Raw genomic sequence first — 15,311 nt, forward strand, 5'->3', positions numbered from 1 at the left:
TAGAGATCCATTAAACTGCATGAGTGCAGATAACCCCTATATATTACTATATGCATGTTCTTCTATGCTCTCTTTTAATTAGGACTTACGAAACACATTGAAAATGCCACATTCTAATTGGATAAATATCCTACAAAATGAAATATGTTCAGAATTATCAGTTTATTCTGATTTAGAACATATTGCAAATTTCAGAATGTTAGCCCAATTCTTTGACCAGCTATTTTTTCTTAACACTGTGATCAAAGCTATAAAAGTACAAAGTGTAATGATAAAATGTTAATCTGTGATAGCTTGATCCCATTGCTTCAATGTAGGATGTATTATTTGTATTGTATGTGTTATTTGCGTCGTGTTACCAATGACAACACTTTGAGCACTACTTGCATCATGAAGGTGAAGGCCCGGTTCACACAAGAATGCGGTGTGGGAAACTGACATTCCATCTCGGTTTACCGCACCACTTTCAAATTGGACTGCCCTTGCAATCGGCAGTGGGTGTCATTTCAAAGTTAATGACACCCCAAACTCATTGAGTTCGCCCACACCGGATCGCATGGTACTTGCGGTTGCAGTATGTTTCCAAAAATAGTGCATGCACTACTTTTGGTGCGGTGCGATAATCAGCCCATTCAAAATGAAAGGCCTAAAAATCACACTGCCGAGGACTGCATGTGAATGGCACAGGAACAAGCAACATGGTCTTGTGCAATTCACAATCAGTTCCTAGTGTGAATGGGCCCTAAAAGTTAACTTTGTGAAGGCTAAAAAAATACACATGGTCTGATTTTTTATCTATCTGCTGCGGTTGTTGTGTCCCCTTTCTTATTTTATTTCTGAAGAGGGAGGACTAAGATTCATTACTGACTGTAACAATAGACCACCTGAATATTCGACATAAAAGAGTAAACATTATTATTACACAGTATTTAGGCGTCTTGTTTTGTTGTATACCTTTGTGTTAAAACGAATGTATGGGGTTGCAGCTTCCAGGATTATCTCTTGTACGATAGTGCTAGCGTCACTGATTTGCAGAGTGAATGTCACAACTCCTCTCAGTCCTCCACTGCTGCTGATCTGGAGTTTATTTACGAGGTTTGATATTGGTTTCCTGCCATAAAAAAATGAATTTGAAAATTATTAAAATAGATATTCAAGTCTGCCACTGAAATCCATTACTTCCATTTACCTGGTCTCCAAGTGATAGTCCATCACATCCCAAGCATCCCAGTACAGAGGAATGTCATCAAATATCACAAACTGATTCCCATAAGAGTTTTGGGGTATGGATTCCCTGAAACAATAAACATTTAGTAAGTATGTTTACAGTTTGTCACGGTTTCCAAACTGCTCATTGAAGGCTTAAATATTACTTGTGAGATTATTAATGTATACATAAATGAACCACCAATTACACATCTTTTCTCCCCTGCAAAAAGTCCAAGCCCTCCTGAACCAAAGGCATTCTTTGCAATTACCAGGCAGCTTCTATTGTTTCTGCTCTGGCTCAACTCTCCTACATCATGCGAGTTACTACTGGTAAGTAATACTATTATAATTATTTTATAGACAATGTATGCAATGCTTTACATCAGTATTTCTCAACCTCAGTCAAGGCACCCTTTAAAATTATGGATAATCTGAAGGCACCCTTTAATATCCAGCACAATCTCAAGGCACCCAGTTCTAAAATGTAAAAAACTATTCTACACACACATAGTACACCCAACGTTACACGCGATTTATTCAACCAAAGCAAATATACCTTTGCACACTGGTATGGACTAGTATTCCACTGTGTATCTGTTTCTCTTCCTCACTTTGCTAATGTGACCCCAAATGCTGACAGAGGGACAGGGGAAGGGCAAACAAGGATGATGTGCATGCACCCGAAGTCATTGGTGTCATTGGTTGTTAGGAGTCAATAGATACCAAACATGTCATGCTTTAAAATTGTGCACACCGTGCAATGGCAATAAATGATGTAAATCTTACTATACATAGGCGACGCTTAAAAAGCCTTTACAGATTATCACTTTAGATTTACAGAGGAGGTCTGGTGCTAGAATTACTGCCCATGATCTGACATTCGCAGTGATACCTCACATAAGTGGGACGATTTCGGTTTGCGTGTATGCGGGACCTGAAGCCTTTATCAGCCTTTGCGCGCGAGCATGGAGGACAGGGGCACTTTCATTTTTTAAAATTATTAATTTATTTTATTTAATTTTTACTTTGTTGCTATACATTTTTTTTTTTTAATCACTCTTTTGCTGTCACAAAATATTAAAACATCCTGTGCCAGCTATACACATGTGACAGGTACTCTTTATGGAGGGATCTGGGGTCTATAAGACTCAAAATCCCTCCTCTGCACTCCAAGATAGATGTTCTGGAATGCTTCGGAGTTTTTAAAAATGGCGCTCTTTACATCCAAGAAGCCCAGAAGTGTTGTCAGGTCATCACTTCTGGGAGAGACAAAGCCAATCCCAGCATTGTTCATCTGTCTAACCAGCCGGCGGATGCACCTGCTGGTTGATCGGGTCTCCTAGTGGTAAGGGAGAGACGTTGCAAGGGACAGAATGTGACATCCCCCTCCCCTGGTTGTAACAGCGATTGAGCTGCTAGTTAGCGGTTCTGTTTGCTATTAAAAGACAGCTGGCTGCCGGCTCTAAAAAAATGGTACCAGGATGATGCCTGCAGCTACAGGCATCATCCTGGTACAACCAATTGAAGACTAGGGACGTACCAGGTACGTGACTGGTCGGCAAGTGGATATAGTACATGTACACACTTATGAGTACTAATACTTAGTAAAAACGCCTTTAATTAAAGCGGTATTAAACCCATAAGCAAAAATGTATTCTATTGCAGTTTACCAATTCTTAGATGTGATGACTGCATTAGTTTTATTTTTTTAGGTTTCCTTTTATTTTCTCCTGGTGATCTAGCTAGTAAGTCTGTTGCTAATTATTACAGTTAAAGTGTTGAGGCAAACCATTTACAACCGACAGGTGTGCTTACAATGATCAGGTTTTATTTAGAACCATTATTCCAAATAATAAAAAAGGTTGCTGTAACTGCATGTGTAACTACAGTGTGAGCCAGAGTTCAGCTTCAGTTTGTTAGTGTATCTAAATCTGCTTGTCCATCTAAACACTCCCATTCCCCCACAATAACAATGCTGCTGTACCTCGTGCTCCTTCATCCAGATTGGGGGCACATTAATACAGGAGGTGTGTTACTGGCTAGATCGCCAGGTGAAAAGAAGGATAAAAAACTAAAAAAAAGAAAAACTAATATGGCCACCACCTCTAATGATTGGTAAGCTGCAATATATTACATTTTTGGTTTAGTATTTAATACTGCTTTATCCCCTAGACACCGACCACATATGCGGTGTTACTGCACTGGACCTTATGTCATGGGGCCTCATAATTGTGCATCTCCCTTTGTGCTGGAAGCGCGCTGCACGGCACCCCCCCAGCAAAGAGACGGGGATCTTACTGTGAGCCCCGGGTCCCATACTAACAATCAGGACCTGGAACTCTGGGTCACCTGATCGCTGTGATAGCCTCTGATTGGCTATCACAGTGATCAGTCATTGTGAAGCCCGTCCCTGTTTTATCTCTCTAAATGAAAAGGAGATACATTGTATCTCTCTCTGTCCTTTCAGAGAGGGGAAAAAAAACAAAAATAAATAAATAAATAAATAAATAAATCTATAAAATATTAAAAAAAAAAAAAAAATGCCTACATCAAGGTTTGATCTAGGTCAGTGCCAGGGTTAGTGTTTGGGTCAAAAAGGTCAAAGTCAGTATATTTTGGGGCAGGATTTTTTTTTGTAATTAGTAATCAGTGTGTTTTAGGCAAGACAAAAAAAAAAATAAAATAGTAAAATGCGCACTATTGTTTTTGGGCTGTACTACAGGTACAAGCAACAAATACCATACAGAGATGTGACGTCCCTGTGATTGTCAGGAGCATTTATTTTGGGTTGTTCTTTTGGGGTAGGTTATAGTAGTAACAAGAAATATACAGCTAGATTTAAAAAACTTTTTTTTTTTTTTTTTTTTTTTTACTATTTTGGGCCAGGTTTCCTTTGATAATAAACAAATCAGGAGATATCCATTACCATTTACCAGCAAATGAAAACCCAATTTCTCCTGAAACAAACATGGTATAATTCTCCTGGATGTTCAAAGTAGTTGAGATATGTACAAATTTACTAAACACGTGTCAAATTGTGCTTAGGCATTAGGTTTTGTTTTGCCCTTAGGCGTGAAGGGGTTAACTATGCTTTACTGTAGCAGAAACATTACTAAACCCCAGCACTGAAGTCTTGTTCATAAATTGTGGTTCTAAAATTGGGCCAACATGGTTGAATTTTGAAACAAAAATGATGTACGTGTGCTGTTTGTTGTTGTACTATTTCATGTATTGTCCCCCCCTCTATTGTACAGCACTGAGAAAACCCTTTGGCGCTATATAAACTCGATGTAATAATAATAATAATGTAGCTTGAGATTCTAAGTGAACATAATTTCAATGTGGTATTTAGTTAGGTCTCATACCTGTTACAGGACAACAATTTCAGAGATGTCAAATGTCCCATAGAGTCAAGGCTGGCAGAAAGTATTTCATTCTCCATGATTACAGAGCCGTCATCCTAATGGGATAGCATATGCAGGAATACATGTTTACTCACAAAGTGGGTCTTATGTACGTATATAAAACTGGACAATAAAAATGACAGTTGTAATATGGGTTGATGCAAGCAGCAATATATTTTTGTCTGGAGCATTTTTCATAGATAAATAAAGCAATCAATTACCAAATTAATACAAAGTGAACCTACAATACTTATTTTGTATCATTTCACCTAGAAATCATTGTAGTGTCATATCTCCATGTGTAGAGAAAGATCAAATGACAGTGCTGTAGTGATGTGACATGCCCTGAGCATATCACACAGACAGGAAGCACAGTTAAAGAATACAGCACAATTAAACCCAAACCTGTATTATATTGTAGATTCATCATTTTCTTACATGTAGTGGCTGCATTAGTTTTCTTTTTAGACTTTTTTGCTTTGCTTGCACCTGGTGATCTGGCCGGCAAGTATGTTGTTTTTCAGATTTCGTACCTTACCAGACTTGGCTATCCAGCAAAATGTGGCCGTTAGATTGTTGAAACAAACCATGACACTGACAGGGGTGTTTACAATGGTCAGCTTTTATTCATTTATTTAAAACTTTTATCTTGAGAGGAGAAAATCTTTTCCTCCAAGTGCTTATACTAGAATTATAGGAAAAACGTTTTTCATTTTGAATAAAGCAAGGGAAAGTTATAACCCCTGCCAAATTTTTTTTTTTGCCATCTGTGTCCCATTGTGGAGTTTTACCTTCACTTCCTGTCCCATAGCCAAACAGGAAGTGAGAGGATATCCCTGCAAAGTAAGGGAATTCCTTGCCTCCCCTCCTATTACTTTTCTTTTAGTTTCACTTTCGATTACGATGGTAAACAGGACAAACAGAGGGTGAATCTCCTTAAATGGGGGCACAGACCGAAATAAAAACTGACAAGTGTTCTAATCCCTCTCCACTCTAACCAAAAAGAAAAAAAAAAAAAAAAAGAATGCCTTTAGTTATACTTTAACAAATTAAAGCTGAACTCCAGCTAACACTTTTTAGTCAAGTCCATCTAAATCATCTAGTGCAGTGGTTCTCAATCTGTGGGTCGCGACCCCTTTGTAATTACTGGGTAAATAATTTTATGGTTGGGGGTCACCACAACTTGAGGAACTGTATAAACGGTCACGGCATTAGGAAGGTTGAGAACCACTGATCTAGTGCCTCGAACGCTCCCCTCTTCCTAGACTGACTGCTGTTTTACAAGGGTGTCTCTGCTGCTCCAAGACAGTAGGTGTGTTACTGGACAGGATCATCATGCAAAGATAAAACCTCCACAGTTAAGGAATTGTAAAAAAACGGCAAAATATTAAAATTTTTTATCTTTAGTTTAATAGCGCTTTAAATCTGAATTCCAGGCAGAACTGAACTCATTCACACTTAATTACATTTTTTATTATACAAGCATCTTAATCTGACCTGGTAATTTCCTCTTGCACAAGATGTACAGCAGAGATCAGACTAGGAGGTGGAGAAGTAGCACAAGGAGCCAATCAGCTGTGTTGCACTGCAAGGAGCATATAGGAGTAGAGGGCAGCAGTAGAGATATCAGTCTGCTGCTTCTCCTTTCACTGTCCAATCACAAGTTGGGAAAGGAACATTTTTAAAATCCACTGATCTCAGCTATGCGCACATACAACTCATTGTAAATAAGCAAGACATTCTGTTTAGGGTGGCGACAAGCTAAGAATATAAATATAAAACATAACCTTCAACTTTATACATTTCTTCACTCACACAATTATATTTTCTGGATTCATATATACCTGCATGACAACTGTCACTGGAGTACAAGGATTAACGTTCTGAGGCATTACAACATAACCCATACTGGGCACCTTCACAAGACCTTGAAGAAAGAAATCACCACATCAAATAATATAAACAGTATACAGGTGTAACCATAAGTACATGAGAAGTTTATAAGAAGATTTATGATATGATATTAAGGGTCAGCTATTTGACCTCAGAGGGTAAACAGGTTATGATTTTGCAGATCTAATCCAGCAGGCTCATGCATTCAGTGAGTAATTAGATCTTTAGACAGAATATACCTTTATATCCTTCTGCAATTTTCAATAGATGGATGTTGATGTCCATTGTTTCCTCTCCTATGGTTTTGGACGTATAGGTCAATTAGATCATTGTTAGGTTATACCTATACATCCTTCTAAAACATTTAACAGATGGATGCCCATTATATCCTCTACAACGGTTTTGGATGTGTAGGCCAATTAAGATCTTTGATAGGTTATTTCCTTCTAGCTCTGTGAGCTTTCACATCCAGGACTGCCTCGGCAGTTGAAATCTCTTAAAAAAATCTCCCCTGAAGAAGCCCGTGAGGGCAAAACATGTAGTGAGTAACTACGATTCTATAATAAAGTTTGAATCTGAGTTCCACTCTTCATACTGAAATTGTTTTATGGTTTCTGTATTTTTTCCTTTTTTGTTTTAAAAAAATACGAAATAAAAAAATTATATAACTTAATATGTTTGGTATTCATGTTCATGCACCCTGAAAGTCCCATCTTCTTTATTGAACATTCATTGAGTAAGTCGAACCTAAAAGGATTCATTCATACAAGAGTCTATAGGTGATACTATCAGATGCGCCTGGATTAATATATACAGAGCATAACGCTAGATTGTATCTAAATACATTCGTGTTTCCGAATACACAGACATATTACAGTCTGATATGAACAGACTCATTACTTGTGTTCATATGGTAGAATATGAACACAATTTTTAGTATTAGAGAAATATATTTGCTGGCCACCTTCTGAAAATACTAGCTGTGTCTTTCATTTCAAGACCTGCCAGTCAGATCCAGAACAAGCATGCAGTAAAAAGAATCAAACTAAAATCAAAATTCTTTATCTCTTGTTCCAGGTTCAAGGCACTGAAGCTTGGGACCAAAAGGATATACCTGGTACTTACTGGTATGAAGAAGCATGTGCCAGTCCTGGACCAATTAGTAGTGTCACATGGGAGATCCATAGGCCTGCCCTCTCTAAGCCATGACTCCCTGGGCTCACAGTTTGCAGAGAGCCTTTCCTTTGCTTTTGGCAGCTAAATATAAAGATGGGGGAGCAAAATGTAGGACAAGTATGTGTTGCTAGAGAAAGCTACATTAATGTGAGCTTGTTCCACCCTGCATGGGCCCACTGCAGGTTCGCTTTAACCTGGTAACATGCATGAGATGACCATTGCCATTTAATATCTACAGTGTCACAACAAACAATCCAGTTGACTTTTTTTGGGGGGGAGAGAAGACTATATTAAAGGTTTAAACTCCATGTCCAACCACTAGGGTTCCCCCTGAAGCATTGTACTGCCTTCTTGCTTATTATAGTATGTACACAGTATAAAGCAATTTGCAACATGAGGGATACATTCTAAAATACAGATCCATTGTAAGTGGAAATTTTATAAACACTGATGTAGCATTTTTTTTAATATTTGAAAGGCTTATAAACCTAAAGAAGTATCATGTCAAACATTCATTATTTCAGAATGTGAGACATGACATTGCTCATACATAACAGATACATACCGTCCAAGTCATACAATAGCAGATCTATTCTATTTATGGAAAGGATTGTACCTAATTTCTGCTCTTCTGATGTCCCTGGCATAGAAATAACTTCAGTGCGCTCCCAAGGCAAAGTGTTTATCACCGATACAGCCGGACTGGGTTGGGACTGGAGCACGGTGTGTAATATAGACTGTAAAGCTTCAACAAGAAGTTTTGCTCCTCCTTCTTGGATTTCTGTTGACAAACAATATTTTCCATATACATCTCAGTTAAAGAACTTAAAAGAGTTCATTAAAGATTATGAAAACCCAAAAGTTTAACCAAACATGTTGTTGCACGTGTTCCTGTTTTTACTCACAGTGCTCCACAAAAAATAATTCTGCTTGAGTTTAATTCCACTTTAAAGTGTAACTAAACCCACAACAGTAAAGTCAGTCTGTATAGGTTATACTCACTGTGGAACCTAAGGGGTTAATCCTCTGCATTGTGTAAAAAGGACATTTGATCCTGTGTTCTCTGCCTCTCCCCTTGTTCAAATGCCCACATCTTATTTCCTGATAAGACAGACTGAACCCGTAGTCACATGCATTTTCTTGGGAGAGTGCATGTGATCAGCACAGGGCCAATCAGCACTGTCCGACAGAGGGTCAGGGATTTTGCCTTATACAGCAGAAAGAAAACACCTCCTACAAGTTTTAATCAGTGCTCTGCTGGACACTGATAGAAGTCACAAGACTGTTCTAACTGCTGATGAGAACATTTAGTAGTTTATATTTACTAAAATAATTGCATTTCCATGTTCTGTGTACAGAAAAGTTACAGGAGAGATATAAAAACGGGTAGAAAATTAAAGTGTTCCTAAACCCAGGACCCTGCATTCACTATATCTGGTGAATCACAGCACACACAACATGGAAATGCAATTTTAGTAAATATAAGCACTCGTGACTTCTATCAGTGTCCAGAAGAGCACTGGTTAAAGCTTGTAGGAAGCGTTTTCATTCTCCAGTTTGTCCTATGAGGGTGCATGACCCCTATCCCTCTGTCTGAACAGTGGTTATTGGCCCAGTGTGGATTGTGAGGATCGCGCGTCAGACCCCTGCCCTTCTCACCAAACTCGTGACTGAAGGACTGGCCAATCTAAAACTGCGATGTCACGTGCGTAACAATGCCACGCCCAACTGCACAACGATTTTCCAGCTAATGGACCACAAATCGATGTACCAGCAGCCTGGGAGCGATTGTTACTGGCTCAGGTTAATTACGCAATTAACTCTTCACACTGCCACCACCTCCTTTTTGTACAGAGAAAGAGGAAACGCGGCAATATCAGCAATAACACTATGATGGTTGAGATAATCATCTGTATAGCACTGTCATCGCAAACAGGTTATACAGAGGATTAAACAAACACAATAGCGCTATTTTAGAGGCAGGAATTCGTAAGTTGCATTAAACGAGCTATAGAAACAGTTCAACACTTTCAGAAAGAAAGATTTATTACTAAAAAAGGTCAAAAGGGTGCAATAAAAATATTTACAGAAAAAAGATGTGTGTGTGTGTGTATATATATATATATACACACACACATACATATACACACACACACACACACACACACATATATACACACACACCTATCTAATATACATATATATATTGTGACAGTAGGGCGATCTGTCACCCAGGATTCTCAACGAGGCAGGTTGAGGGGCTCCAGGGTAAGTGTTGGATGCAGAGGAAAGTGGCCTTTCACTTCCCTCCTTTGTTTGTAAGGTCTGTTTTGGGATCTGGAGCCTGGAGATTTCAAAGAGATCTGGGAGGGATGAAATCTCCAATCCTGGGACCAGGTTTTGGAATAGGCCAGGAGACTGATCGCACAGGTGTGTGCAGGCCTTTAGATATAGAGTCAGGACCAGAGTTCTGGGCTCCACCCCGGCAGATAGGAGTCAGGAGGGCTCCACCCCGGCAGATAGGAGTCAGGAGGGCTCCACCCCGGCAGATAGGAGTCAGGAGGGCTCCACCCCGGCAGATAGGAGTCAGGAGGGCTCCACCCCGGCAGATAGGAGTCAGGAGGGCTCCACCCCGGCAGATAGGAGTCAGGAGGGCTCCACCCCGGCAGATAGGAGTCAGGAGGGCTCCACCCCGGCAGATAGGAGTCAGGAGGGCTCCGCTTGGAAGACGGGAGGTCACTGCCTGGAAGTCAGGTGGGCTCCACCTAGGAGAGGTGGAAGCCAAAAAGCAGCAAGGGGCTGCTAGAGACTAGTGGTGTGCTAGTGGCCAGCTGTGTGCACGGGCCATAATTCTTGAAGAAGTCTGCAGGAGACAGACAGCAAGCGGAGTATAAGCCAGGAAGCTGAACCGTTGTTTTGTTTGATGGTGGATACCCCTGCCTGGGAAGCTTTATATTATGGGACATTTGTTTAAATAAAATTGGGCAAAAAGGCCCTTAAAGAAGCGAGTCGCTGTGTGCTTAACAAGAAGAGCTCTACCACTTTGAAGCGAGTTCCCACAATATATATATATTGTGTTGCCTTCACAGGCTAATTGAATTAAAGTTACTTATATGGGACATGTAGTGTACCACTGCCATCTAGTGGCAAACATGAATGGCAGTTCTCCTCTGGATATGTAAGCTCTCAGACAGGAAGTGACTCTTGGTTTAGGAAGCTCGTCAGCCATTTTAGACTTCTATTAACTGTGGATGCAGTGTGCTTGCTTCTCTCCCAAGGGGCTTGAGACATCACCTGTAAGTGCCTTTCTTCAGTGTCATCTGTCATTTATGTTACACTAGTTATTCTATGTATACTGATATGCTGTTATTGTATTGTGTTTCAGTTTCACCTATAAAATAAAGTTGGATTCTTTGGTAGACAACACAAGCAGTGGGCTTCTGTTTGCTGGAGATTCTGACAAGGGTTTAGCTGTCCGTTTAGAGCCACACATAGTCAGTGTTTTGAGAACGGAACATATATTTATACATATACATACATACATACATACATACAGTAGACCTAAACTAGACCTAAAGGAGTAGACCTAAACTAGTAAGGAGTAGACCTAAACTAGAGCCAAAATCTCTCCTAGTTCATATTTTGGCTCCTAACTTTTCCTATGCACAAGTGACATTCCACCTGCAGGTAGATTAATATGCAGACGCATTTGAGGAACGGTTACATATGAAATACATATTTGAAGGGTTCAAGAGAAGTAATTTTCTGCTTTCCTAGGTATTTCAGTCAGGGAGTGTGACCTATCAAACGGTTTGTCTTCTTGTGGCCAATCTGAAGATATACCTGGTTTTTATGCAAGTCTCTCATATTCCAAGATATGAGACTGTTAGAAGCTTTCCATAACCTAATATCTTCTTATTAACAGTACTAACATAAGTATGAATGAGTTGGATCTTAATAGAATAATTGAGTTATTATATTTATATTTGTTCTAGATTGGGAAAAGTAAGGAATTAGACTTCATAGTCTGTGAATATACATATGAACATATATCTTGGGTTTTTCCTCTACATTCAAGCCACATATGAGAGCAATTAGCTATACCTTCCCCCATCCTCCCCCATCTATGTAAGAGATTATATGTTTCACTAACTAGTGAATTGTTCGGTTTACAAGGTTTATACTGTAATATTTCTTGATTACGATATTTATATACGAGATAACTCTTAGTAAGATTACTTTTAGGAGAATATATATTTTATATATATATATATATATATATATGTGTGTTATACATCTAATGTATTCTAATTGATGGAATGTCAGTGAAGTTTTGTCTAGGCCTTCTTAGGTTACGCTCAGACTTTAGGAGAAGTAGACTGGAGGTTTGTTATATATACACATCTGTTTCCAATTATCTTTGTGGGACTACAAGTATACCAGCCCATTTTTAGGAGTTGGTGGGGGCTGGATTGCTTTTTCTAGAGCAGGACAAAGGTTTAAAGCTTACATTCTTTGGGCAGCAAGGCGAAGGGAGCTGCTTGCTCATATCCACACACATTCATATTATACACACACAATTACATACAATTTTATTATTAAGAACTTAACTATACTTTTTGGACTTTATTTAAACATTCTGTATTCCAATATTTTATTTCTAATTTTATGCAACATTATAATTAAATCATCTTTTTGAGTTTATGCAAGAAGTGGAAGGACTTTCTATTTGAACATTTCTCATCAATACAAGTTAATAAAATATCGAGACAATACGATATTTTACAGAGACATAGGGGAAAAATAGATTTTAAAAAGTTATCTAGTCTACTCCTCTGGAATGTCTTTGAACTCAGGGAAAGGCTTGGGTTATCTTTCACGATGTGCTAGATTGCACAGGTTCTTTGGACAGCGAGGACCCAGCTCCCTTGGGGGGTTTTATAGCTCGGAACTCTCAGCTGGGCTCTGGCCTCCTGTGACACTGCCAACACACAGGCCATATGTCAATGTGGCTGAACAGAGGAAGAATGAGAATGAGGGGGGATATGTTTGTACAAGATGGAGGATCCTTTGCCAAGATGGAGGTTGGAGCCAAGATGGTTGAAGCGCGTTCATCTCTGTGGGCATGACTGCTACACTGATCATATGAACCATCCCCCCCAAAAGAAAAACCACTGCAGCAATAAGCACCAAACTGAGTGCCACCTAGAGCTCTGTACCATCAGTAAATGAACTGGGGACAGTAGGAGGAGGATCAGAGAAGACAGGATCAAACTGCTTTTTTTTTTTTTTTTACACAGAGGATTAACCCCTTAGGTTCCACAGTGAGTATAACAAGAATGCTTTGCTGCACGTACAGACGGATTTTACTCTTGTGGGTTTAGTAACACTTTAAACTTTCCACTTTCAATTATGGATACCACAGTACAACATTCTACAGGTATGTAAAAAGAAAAAGAGTAGATCTCCTTACCCTTATAGTAGTGCATTGCATCTTCCACAACGTCCTGGATACAGCTCCCTGGTAGGACATCATGGAACTGATTCAATAATAGCAACCTTAGTAGAAAGCAAATACAGAGGGCATAGATATACGGCACAGCCATTGCACATTGCCATCAGTTTCTCTGAAAGCTGCACATGAATTTATAAAACACAGTAATGAATAATCCTACAACCAATTCTATAGAGGTTTCCATAGCTTTAAGAATATGACATCTAGTAAAAAGCCTGGCAGCTGGTTCGGTTTCACAAAAATCCTAAAACTGTGGAGCTTAAATAAAACTTCAAGAGACTCGTTTTGGTAATTCTCTGCAGTGCAGGAAGAGCTCCAGGAGCAGTTTTTTTTAACAAGATCACAGATGTAAATATCTTTCAGATGCACATTTTTATTTAGCAAGTATTAGATTTCAAAATTTAGAGCCATTTATGATCGTGTGACCAGTAAACAAAGTGGATATTTTTTTTGGGGGGGGGGGGGGGGGGAGAAAAAGCTTGGTTTTTACTTTAGATCATAGAATTTCACCGTGGCACAAAATAATGCATCCCACAAAACAGTTTACCATACCTCCAAAGGTGCTGAAGATTAGAAGTTGGATAGATGAAATGGCCATCTTCTGCATGGGCAACAGAGCTGAGGAATTCCACATTGTGTAGTAACTGCTCACACTGCCGGTTCCCTTTCTTGATCTTTAAACAGCAAAACGACAGCTTATATCTTTGCTCGTTTTATCATCTTCATGTAAAACAGCCTGTTAAACGATAAAGTTTGGAATACATAACATACAGCAGTAATGGTATACCTGTGCTTGTGTTGTATAGGTCCCATTGTGCAGCTCCAGGAACAGTTCTCCTACCCAGGTACAGAGCTGAGAAGTATCTGTCTCCAAAGCAGAAAAAAATTTGTCCGGGGAAGACAGTTGTACTCTGCAATACAGATGTTAATACATAAATACATATGGACTACAGTTTAAGAACAACCAGCTATATGAAAAAACTACCCCTGCACACCACCTAAAAGTAACCACCACCACCAACTAAACACAGGCTGCCAGCATAATCAAAACAGGTGTATAGGCACTACAACCTTTCCACATAATAGCTCCACCTGGTGCTCAGACCTTGAGGCTGCTGACACCGCCAACATACCAGAATAGGAAAAAGGAATGGTCTGCACTCAGGAGGACATCCAAAAAATAGTATTCCAATATTGAAAACGGCATGTAAAATGCTGTAAAACATCCTACGCATTTCGGATGTTAGTCCTTCGTCATGGCTGATAAAAAAAACAAAATGAGTAACTTAAACAAACGCATTTCAGTTTAAAGTTGTGCATTTTGTTTTATCAGCCATGACTAAGGGCTAACATCTGAAACGCGTAGGATGTTTTACAGCATTTTACATGCCTTTTCAATATTGGAATACTATTCTTTGGAAGTCATTGAGTGCAGACCATCCCTTGTATTATTCTGGTCTCACCCCACTTATACTTACCTGAGCCTGATCTCAATCCAGCACGGTGCATGAAAGCAGTGGCGCTCTCCTCTCTCTCCCTCCTCATAGGGTAGACTGATAGTAGCGAAAGCAATTGACATGGGAATGTGGGAGGTGTGCCAAGCTGCGCTGTGTCTATAGACGCAGATCGGGCAGCTCGGGGCCTGCATGATTTCCCCATCATAGAAAGTGGCTTTCTATGGGGGCACTTGCCAAAAAGAGGAGGATGAGCCAGGAGCGCCAGCGGTTTGCGAGCTGTCACAATATTAAAAAAAAACAAAACAAAAAAAAAACACACACATCAGAGTGGGGCTCCACCCACCCAGCCTCATCATTCATTCACAGAGTTCTGTGAATCGGAAACTATAAGTCTTGTAGTTCTCAATTACTACCACGGTGTTGTTGAGCACTATGGTAATTAACTGCTTCCGCACCGCCCTGCTATACTGCTTCCGCACCGCCCTGCAGAGCCATACAAAACAATGTGCTTACAGTGTAAAGCACACAGGTAACCCTTTGATCACCCCACGTTAACTCCTTCTTGCCCAGTGTCATAAGTATAGTGAGTGCTTTTTATTAGCACTGATCACTATTGGTGTCACTGGGGATGTCAATGACACTAAGTCAGTTCCCCCC

At 39.6% G+C, this 15,311-nt stretch overlaps 1 protein-coding gene across 1 annotated transcript in view; it reads right to left on the reverse strand.

The window, feature by feature from the left end:
* Window positions 1-15,311, reverse strand: part of MAN2C1 (mannosidase alpha class 2C member 1) — a 59,674-nt gene that overhangs the window by 13,203 nt on the left and 31,160 nt on the right. Inside the window, exons 13-20 of the mRNA XM_089652406.1 lie at window positions 13,985-14,108; window positions 13,750-13,871; window positions 13,156-13,241; window positions 8,299-8,463; window positions 6,458-6,540; window positions 4,575-4,669; window positions 1,190-1,294; window positions 955-1,111 (exon numbers count right to left, since the gene is read on the reverse strand). Coding sequence (XP_089508532.1) covers window positions 955-1,111; window positions 1,190-1,294; window positions 4,575-4,669; window positions 6,458-6,540; window positions 8,299-8,463; window positions 13,156-13,241; window positions 13,750-13,871; window positions 13,985-14,108 — 937 coding nt within the window. The remainder of the gene's footprint in view (window positions 1-954; window positions 1,112-1,189; window positions 1,295-4,574; window positions 4,670-6,457; window positions 6,541-8,298; window positions 8,464-13,155; window positions 13,242-13,749; window positions 13,872-13,984; window positions 14,109-15,311) is intronic.

This window comes from Staurois parvus, unplaced genomic scaffold, assembly GCF_062004578.1.
Source record: "Staurois parvus isolate SC_StPar_1 unplaced genomic scaffold, SC_StPar_1.0 ptg000682l, whole genome shotgun sequence".
Classification (NCBI taxonomy): Eukaryota; Metazoa; Chordata; class Amphibia; order Anura; family Ranidae; genus Staurois; species Staurois parvus.